The 10,968-nt window shown below is 39.5% G+C and overlaps 1 protein-coding gene across 1 annotated transcript; it reads right to left on the bottom strand.

The window, feature by feature from the left end:
* Positions 1 to 2,324: 2,324 nt before the first annotated feature.
* LOC121375573 (uncharacterized protein DDB_G0271670-like) lies at positions 2,325 to 3,452 on the bottom strand (the record flags this gene model as incomplete). Its single annotated transcript, XM_041503089.1, has 1 exon — positions 2,325 to 3,452. A coding segment is annotated over one exon (1,128 nt), but the record flags the coding sequence as incomplete, so codon positions are not given.
* Between the last annotated feature and the right edge of the window lie 7,516 nt (positions 3,453 to 10,968).

The raw sequence follows: 10,968 nt of genomic DNA, 5'->3' as shown, positions 1-10,968 counted from the left end.
TACGATTTGTTTTTCCTTCAGATATCGTAGTAGTTGCGGCGAGTGCAGCGCAAATGCATTCAGTTTTGATGCTTTAAAAAATTCCTTAAGACACCCTTGATCTTTGGACGTGACTGTGCATATGTATTGGAGAATGGCGTCTATGTTTTTGAGTGTTTTTGAGTCTCGTTCCCATAAAATCTGCACTTATACATGTCAACGTTTTCGATCCATCACAGGCTATATGTCTATGATGTCATTAAAACTGGCATCGATCTGTGATGATCCGCGGTGACCTACATATTTAATGAGAACCAGACTCTAGATTATAGCTTCTTCTTTCGAAGCAATTGTAAATTATGTACTCTCCGTTATCGCTCCGAATTCCAGTTGCCGTGGGCCTCGGTTATTTGATTATATATATATGTATATTTAGCATATACATGTATACATATAAAGGATTGGGCACAAATTATACAACTCTCCTAGTTACATTATTACAATTTCGGCGACTGCAAATATATTAAAGTATTAAGAATATAGACATTCAGAACAAAGTATATGTAAATATATATACATATATATAGCTTCATTTATTGCCTGTTCTTCCATGAACCACAGGTTTCGTGTACAGCTACAACGTTCAGAAGCCTGGAAGGACTTTGTAAATGGCCTCATCGCTATGGCAACACGTTTTGCTATGACTTCTACGTCCAGGTGCTGTAGAGCTACCCGATGAGTTATGAAGCATCAAGATTTAACCAAATAAAATGCTTCTCAACCATTGGACAAACCAAATTCAGGTAAGGACACGAATATTTAAAATATATACAAAATATGTTACAGTCAATGTCTAAAATCAGCCAGTTTGTAACAGGACTGAAATTTACCTATAATACCGTATTCTAGGATCTCTCGTTATTTCAAACCACCTAGAAATATTAATCTTTCACCTTTCAACAGTTACCTTCAGTCTTGTGTTTGCCATAATTGACCCATTGCCACAATAACTAGTACACCCAGTAATTAATAAGGAAAACTCTTTCTTGAACCTTTCGTGCTCCCAGTGTAGGTTAATTGTCGTACGTGAGTCATGTCTAAATTAATGTGGTTAATTAACATACAGCCCGCAGATAATTAGGTTCAGAAGCACGTACATCGCTACCCCCAGGATCTAAAGAGGCTCACATCGCTACCCCCAGGATCTAAAGAAGCTCACCTCACTATCCCCAGGATCTAAAGAAGCTCACCTCACTACCCCCAGGATCTAAAGAGGCTGGCATCCAGCACTAGGTAAGTAGGTCTTTGTCCAAAACACCGAGTGCATATATTATAAGGATTCAGTACAATTTGGATTCTGTGTTTCATCTCTAATTTCTTATTTTTAGAAAAACTATATCAATAGCTACGATGGGGATAATAATAATAATAATAATAATAGGAGTATTAGGAGTAGGAGTAGTAGTAGTAGTAGTAGTAGTAGTAGTAATAGTAGTAGTGATAGTAGTAGTAACAGTAATAGTAGTAGTAGTAGTAGTTATGGTAGTAGTAGTAGTAGTAGTAGTAGTAGTAGTAGTAGTAGTAGGAGTAGTGTAGTAGTAGTAGTAGTAGTAGTAGTAGTAGTAGTGTAGTAGTAGTAGTAGTAGTAGTAGTAGTAGTAGTAGTAGTAGTAGTGTAGTAGTAGTAGTAGTAGTAGTGTAGTAGTAGTAGTAGTAGTAGTAGTAGTAGTAGTAGGTGTGTGTTTTTAAAACGCCACAAACATTTAACACAGAGACAAAGACTTCTTTTTTTGGATGATGATGAGATGAATAGTTGCAGTATTTCCATTTCGGTATGGGACTACTTGACAAGGCCGTTCTCCACGCTTGCTGTCAGTTGAGCTATCTCGGTATCACCCGAGCCCGGGGTACACGGAACCTGCAGTGCATGCCGGATAATCATCAGCCATGTGGGGTCATACACTCGAGAGACACACCCATAATCGCACCCGTGAAGTGGGTGAAACTTTGTGTATGTGATCTTACACCTACCCATTGAACCTAGCGATGCACTCACTCTGGGTTGGAGCCAGTACTGGCATGAAAAATCCCCCATTGCCTCAGGTGGGATACGAACCCAGTATCTACCAGCATGAAGTCAAATGGCATAACCACTACACCACCGAAGCCACCACATCCACCACCACCACCACCACCACTACTACTACTACTACTACTACTACTGCTGCTACTACTACTACTACTACTGCTACTACTACTACTGCTGCTGTTGCTACTACTACTACTACTGCTACTACGGCTACTGCTACTGATACTACTACTACTACTACTACTGCTGCCGCTGCTGCTGCTACTACTACTACTACTACTACTGTTACTACTACTACTACTGCTGCTACTACTACTACTACTACTATTACTACTGTTACTACGACTGCTGCTACTACTACTACTGCTGCTACTACTACTACTGCTGCTGCTGCTGCTACTGCTATTACTACTACTGCTGCTACTACTACTATTACTACTGGTGCTACTACTACTATTACTACTACTACTACTGCTACTACTACTACTACTACTGGTGCTACTACTACTACTATTACTACTACTACTACTGGTGCTACTACTACTACTACTACTGGTGCTACTACTACTATTACTACTACTATTACTACTACTACTACTACTATTACTACTACTACTACTGGTGCTACTACTACTATTACTACTACTACTATTACTACTACTACTACTACTATTACTACTACTACTACTACTATTACTACTACTACTACTGGTGCTACTACTACTATTACTACTACTACTATTACTACTACTACTACTACTATTACTACTACTACTACTACTATTACTACTACTACTACTACTATTACTACTACTACTACTGGTGCTACTACTACTATTACTACTACTACTACTACTATTACTACTACTACTACTACTATTACTACTACTACTACTGGTGCTACTACTACTATTACTACTACTACTATTACTACTACTACTACTACTATTACTACTACTACTACTACTATTACTACTACTACTACTGGTGCTACTACTACTATTACTACTACTACTATTACTACTACTACTACTACTATTACTACTACTACTACTACTATTACTACTACTACTACTACTATTACTACTACTACTACTGGTGCTACTACTACTATTACTACTACTACTACTGGTGCTACTACTACTATTATTATTACTACTACTACTGGTGCTACTACTACTACTGCTACTGGTGCTGCTGCTGCTGCTGCTACTACTATTACTACTACTACTGGTTCTACTACTACTACTACTGGTGCTACTACTACTATTACTACTACTACTACTACTATTACTACTACTACTACTGGTGCTACTACTACTATTACTACTACTACTACTGGTGCTACTACTACTATTATTATTACTACTACTACTGGTGCTACTACTACTACTACTACTGGTGCTGCTGCTGCTGCTGCTACTACTACTACTACTACTACTACTATTACTACTACTGCTGGTGCTACTACTACTACTACTACTGTTGCTACTACTACTACTACTACTGCTACTACTACTACTGCTGCTGTTGCTACTACTACTACTACTACTGCTACTACGGCTACTGCTACTGCTACTACTACTACTACTACTACTGCTGCCGCTGCTGCTGCTGCTGCTGCTACTACTACTACTACTACTACTACTACTGGTTCTACTACTACTATTACTACTACTGCTGGTGCTACTACTACTACTACTACTGCTACTACGGCTACTGCTACTGCTACTACTACTACTACTACTACTACTACTGCTGCTGCTGCTGCTGCTACTACTACTACTACTACTACTACTGGTTCTACTACTACTATTACTACTACTGCTGGTGCTACTACTACTACTACTACTGTTGCTACTACTACTACTACTACTACTACTACTACTACTGTTGCTACTACTACTGCTACTACTACTACTGCTGCTGTTGCTACTACTACTACTACTACTGCTACTACGGCTACTGCTACTGCTACTACTACTACTACTACTGCTGCCGCTGCTGCTGCTACTACTACTACTACTGTTACTACTACTACTACTACTACTACTATTACTACTGTTACTACGACTGCTGCTACTACTACTACTGCTGCTACTATTACTACTGCTGCTACTACTACTACTGCTGCTGCTGCTGCTACTGCTATTACTACTACTGCTGCTACTACTACTGCTGCTACTACTACTATTACTACTGCTACTACTACTACTACTGCTGCTACTACTACTACTGCTGCTGCTGCTGCTACTACTACTACTACTACTGCTGCTACTACTACTATTACTACTGCTACTACTATTACTACTGCTACTACCACTACTACTGCTGCTACTACTACTACTGCTGCTGCTGCTGCTACTACTACTACTACTACTACTACTGGTGCTACTACTACTATTACTACTACTACTGGTGCTACTACTACTATTATTATTACTACTACTACTGGTGCTACTACTACTACTACTGCTGCTGCTGCTGCTGCTGCTACTACTACTACTACTACTACTACTACTGGTTCTACTACTACTATTACTACTACTACTGGTGCTACTACTACTATTACTACTACTACTGGTGTTACTACTACTACTACTACTACTACTACTACTACTACTATTACTACTACTACTGGTGCTACTACTACTACTACTACTGGTGCTACTACTACTACTACTACTACTACTACTACTACTGGTGCTACTACTACTACTACTACTACTGGTGCTACTACTACTACTACTATTACTACTACTACTGCTGCTGCTGCTGCTACTACTACTATTACTACTACTACTGGTGCTACTACTACTATTACTACTACTAGTGCTACTACTACTACTACTACTACTGGTGCTACTATTACTACTACTAGTACTACTACTACTACTACTGGTGCTACTACTACTACTATTACTACTACTGGTGCTACTACTACTACTATTACTACTACTGGTGCTACTACTACTACTATTACTACTACTAGTACTACTACTACTACTGGTGCTACTACTACTACTACTACTACTACTGGTGCTACTATTACTACTACTAGTACTACTACTACTACTGGTGCTACTACTACTACTATTACTACTACTGGTGCTACTACTACTACTATTACTACTACTGGTGCTGCTGCTACTACTACTACTACTACTATCACTACTGCTTTTGCTACTTTACTACTATTACTTTTGTTACTATTAATACTATTTTATTGTTACTACTTTGATTTCCCTATAGATACCTTTGAAATAAACAAACAATAGCTGATGCTGGGATGTCAATAAACAGTAATCCATTCATTATTTGTTTTTGACACGATTACCACCGTTACTTTTATAACGATTACTACTACCTTTACTTTTACTACATTTAATACCACAACAACCAATTACTACATCACCACTGCCACATGTAATGTTATTACGGTTACTACTGGTATTTCTACAGTTACGGGGCGGGATTTAGCTCAATCGGTTCAGTTGGTGCGTCGCAGGATCGAACCACCTCGGTGGATCTATTCAACTGATTAGGGAATGAATGAATGAATGAATGAATGAATGAATGAATGTTTAACGACACCCCAGCACGAAAAATACATCGGCTATTGGGTGTCAAACTATGGTAATGCAAATAAATAAAGTGATGAGCAACATCAATATAAAAATTCAAGGTTTAAACAAAAACAGTGTAAAGAACAGTGTAAAGAACTGTGCAAAAACACAAATATCACAGAATTTTACGGATACTGAATTTTACTCAAAACTTCAATTTTGAGCTGTATTGGCCATTCTCAAAGAAAATGTTACACCCCTGCACCACGGTGAGGTTACAGCACGTGCAGGGGCAACTGATTAGGGGTTTTCCCAACCAGTACACCAAAACTGGTCAAAGGCCGTCGGCGGTGCTATCCTGTCTGTGGGATGGTGCATATAAAAGATCCCTTGCTGCTAAGGGACAAATGTAGCGGGTTTCCTCTGATGACTACGTGTCAGAATTACGAAATGTTTGACATCCAATAGTCGATGATCAATGTGCTCTAGTGGTGTCGTTAAACAAAACAAACATAAACTTTTTTCTACTGTTACCCTCATATTCAAGTACAATAATACTTATCTACCTCTATTGACATGTACCCAGCTGTAAAAATCTTTCTAGTCTAATTTAATTCAGGTCAAGTATATGTTTTGGCAAGATCTCTGGTTCCGTCTTTATAAAAATCCATAGATGTCAAGATATACCGGAACAAGTCGATATTTCATCACAGTTGTAGTGTTTTTATGTTACAGATATATTGATGCATCAATTATCTGGAACCACATGACCCAAACACTACATTTAAAGTGCACATCAACCCCACACGTATGATGCCGTTACAACTATAGGTCTGTTGACGCGATGCGACTTCTGTTGATTATTTTAAATTAAAGTTTCGAAGCAGTGTATAATATGTTCATCATTCAGTCACGCATTATTCATCCTGGTATTTGTAATAACTCAAAATGACAATCAGGGGGCGGGACGTAGCCCAGTATTAAAGCCTCGCTTGATACACGGTCGGTCTCGGATCGATCCCCGTCGGCGGGCCCACTGGGCTATCTCTCGTTCCAACTAGTGCACCATGACTGGTATATCAAAGGCCGTGGTATGTGCTATCCTGTCTGTGGAATGGTGCATATAAAGGATCCCTTGCTACTAATGAAAACAATGTAGCGGGTTTCCTCTCTAAGACTATATGTTAAAATTACCAAATGTTTGACATCCGATGATTAATAAATCAATGTGCTCTAGTGGTGCTGTTAAACAAAACAAACTTTAACTTTTTGTTTGTTTCAATCATTAATTTTGATGCTGGAAGCTCCTCAATGGCAGATCCAGGATTTTGTAAACGGGGTAGATGGTGGTGGTGGTGGTGGTGGTGGTGGTGGTGTGTGTGTGTGTGTGTGTGTGTGTGTGTGTTGGGGTGGGGATGGGTGGGTGTGTGTAGGAGGGGGGGAGGTCACACATTTCTAAAAAGGACAAGGTTGATTTTGCCCAAGGCAAATGTGTCGAGCTCCCAAAGGGAACGAGATGTTTAAGTGATCCCCTAAAATTTTGAAATAAAGATACTCAGGGTCACGTTTCTAGGGCAATTAATAGTGTTGTATGTTGTGAAAGATGAACGTAAAAAACAAAAACAACAAAGTCATTAAAAAGGAAGGAAAGGAAATGTTTTATTTAACGACGCACGCAACACATTTTATTTACGGTTATATGGCGTCTATATATATAGAGGAAACCCGCTGTCGTCACTTCATGGGCTACTCTTTTCGATTAGCAGTAAGGGAGCTTTTATATGCACCATCCAACAGACAGGATAATACATACCACGGCCTTTGTTACACCAGTTGTAGAGCACTGGCAAGTCATTAAAAAGGGCAGTGTGTGTAGGTCCACGGGATGCCTTTGGACAACCCCCCACCATGGGTGAGGGTGCTATTTAAATTACTTGCGTATGTAGTTAAGGCCTTGGAGCACACACTCTCAGCTATCTGTGCTGTCTGTTCGGGTCAGTGGGCTAATTGTTAGTTGCTAGTGGTTAGTGAGAGAGAAGACTTCATCTATCCACCGAGCCGTTGAAACTCGCTCCGAGTGGGATCGAACCTACTATGTACTAACCTACATACGTCTACTCCAGCTAGATCGGTAATCGGCAAGTGGTTGTGGGTGTGGGTAATTTTTGGCATGCTTCCATCAGAGAACTGTTCAAACACGTCTGTCGCGGGCACAACCTCTGACTTCGTCAGAGAGTTATGTCCATGACGGGGGGGGGGGGGGGGGGGTAAGTGGTTGTAACAGTACTGTATTTATATATCGCCAACATAATCAACCAGTCATTAACAGACGACCATTTCATGGTCCATCCATCTTTATAGCTGACGACTTTATCTCTCGTCTGCGTAAGTCCACTGTTGCCACAATAAACAGGCCTTGCTTTGCAACATCCTGGCAGAGTACACTTGGCATCATCTTAACTCAATCATCCAGACATTAATCTGTCCAGTCGCTATTGCTTGAACGCTACAAAAGCGCTTCTCTGGGCGTTTACGGTGTCATCTTGTTTGTAATAATTATTGACGATTGGCTGTTGGGAGATTGGAATAGTTTAATAGAGTTACTTACCCTTGAGTAACTCATACGACTTCTAGCCTCAGACCACAATTAATTTCGCTATATGTTTCTATATAGCCTTAGTGGCTATAACATTTTTATTAATATCAGCAGGCCCGTGGATTTTTGTATATACTTTTGCCTGCCTGGTGGACACATACCCTGAAAAGGATAACCCCTGTTGTCCAGCTGTTTCTCCCAGCATATTGGTTTAAACAAACACACCCTCTAAAACAGGCCGGAGTACACCCATTTTACACAAAAAGCACTACTTTTGCATGGGCCGGAATTACCACAAACAAGTCTTCAATGTCAACAAGTTACACATGTTTGCAAACTACATGCTCTCCCGTGTCACTTCAGTCAAATAGTTGCCACTTCATAGCTGTCTGCCATGAAATAATCACAGTCAAACAGCAGACTACTTGCGCGTATAAATTGGGAAGATAACTGTAATCTGAGGCCTATCAGTCCATTTTTCCCCTAAAAACGGGCCCACAGTAATGCATTCCAATGATATACATATTAAAGCAATGCTCAGTAAGTATCGAGATGTCACCTTTAAAATTAGAGTATATAGAGGCTGTGTTAAAACACCTACCACAGTGCCTTGTCATGGCCAATTTTAGCAATGGAAACTTGAGGGACACCATCTTCAAAATGTAATAACTTTATCAAATGTTTGATTTTTTTCATACAATAAACAGCTATTTTTTCTACACAGTGATGTCTTGAAAAGATTTTGAAATATTTAAAGAAAACAAAATCATTCATTAGATTTACTTCATGTTTAATGAAATATTAAACTTAAATCTGTATCTGTAAAATTTTGCATTTTAGATATAATAATTGGAGGCTTATTAAAGATATGGTGACTTATTAGAAATGTGTCAGAGGGATGGTTAAAGTCACAAAATTGGGGCCATTTGCAGCAAATTTTTATACACTAATTTGAGGGGAAATTAGACATGAAATTAGAAATTTTGACCTGCTATAATTACTGAATTTACTTCATTTACTGTATTAGACATGTAGCCACTTGGTAAAAGGCAAAACAGCCCCTATAAATACATATTAATATGAATATGCCCTACATATGTTACTTAGATATACACCATAATATGTTTTTTTTAACGACAACTTTGAAAATGAAGATTTTGGCACAAAATGCCAATATAAATCCTACCAAGAGGTACTTGCACCATATTTTTCAGTTTCCAGTGAGAGCTGTTAACAAGTGTAATCATGTGCCAGTGTCTTGGAGACCTGTGTAGTATTTCTTGATTGGAAGGATGTTTGTAGTAATGACCACTGAATATGCATTATGGATTATTCTGCCACAATTTATTTCGCTATATGTTTCTATATAGCCTTAGAGGCTATAACATTTTTATTAATATCAGCAGGCCCGTGGATTTTTGTATGTACCTTTGCCTGCTTGGCGGACACATACCCTGAAAAGGACAACCCCTGTTGTCCAGCTCTTTCTCCCAGCATATTAGTTTAAACAAACACATCCTCTAAACCAGGCCGGAGTACACCCATTTTACACAAAAAGCACTACTTTTGCATGGGCCGGAATTACCACAAACAAGTCTTCAATGTCAACAAGTTACACATGTTTACAAACAACATGCTCTCCCCTGTCACTTCAGTCAAATAGTTGCCACTTCATAGCTGTCTGCCATGAAATAATCACAGTCAAACAGTAGACTATTTGCGCCGACAAATTTCCGGATTTTCCGGACAACCAAATGGGAAGATAACTGTAATCTGAGGCCTTCTGCCCGGCACTTGACCAAAGGGTAACACAGAGGTCACGCAATCACCCTCACCCCCACCCGTCTGAAGTAACCTCTTTTTTACGTTCATCATCCACAATACACAACACTAAATTGCCCTGAAAACTCATTTCTGAGCATCTTTATTTGTCAGTATTTAAAAAAAAAAAAAACCCACCAAATAACCGATGACAAAAAGTGATATAGAAAATTAAACGTTTTACGACAAAATAAATGCCGTTGAAAATTGAAACCACCGCGGCAATCTCCAAGGCATGGCCAATTGCCGTGGTTAATTGCCAGGATTGGTGTGGTATATGCGTATTCGCCTATCCAGTTGAAGAGACCACAAAACTCAGACATTTTAATATTGGTGGTTGGATAGATATTGGCCCTAGGGGTAGGGTTGCACAATGGTCTAAAGGACGGCATCCATTCATTCAGAATGCAACCGGCCTCGGTGGCGTCATGGTTAGGCCATCGGTCTACAGGCTGGTAGGTACTGGGTTCGGATCCCAGTCGAGGCATGGGATTTTTAATCTAGATACCGACTCCAAACCCTGAGTGAGTGCTCCGCAAGGCTCAATGGGTAGGTGTAAACCACTTGCACCGACCTGTGATTCATAACTTGTTCAACAAAGGCCATGGCTTGTGCTATCCTGCCTGTGGGAAGCGCAAATAAAAGATCCCTTACTGCTAGTCGGAAAGAGCAGCCCATGTAGTGGCGACAGCGGGTTTCCTCTCAAACTCTGTGTGGTCCTTAACCATATGTCTGACGCCATATAACCGTAAATAAAATGTGTTAAGTGCGTCGTTAAATAAAACATTTCTGTCTTTTTTTTTCCATTCAAAATGCATACAAAGTATCACCGAAATCATATCGTAAGTTTCGGACACATAACACAAACAAATAGCAGAAAAACCAGAAGCTCTGTACGGCAATTAAAACTCGAGAATT

This window comes from Gigantopelta aegis, chromosome 6 (assembly GCF_016097555.1).
Source record: "Gigantopelta aegis isolate Gae_Host chromosome 6, Gae_host_genome, whole genome shotgun sequence".
NCBI classification, from domain to species: domain Eukaryota; kingdom Metazoa; phylum Mollusca; class Gastropoda; order Neomphalida; family Peltospiridae; genus Gigantopelta; species Gigantopelta aegis.
The sequence above is the reverse complement of the archived record's forward strand: the minus strand, read 5'-3'. Positions and strand labels throughout refer to the sequence as shown.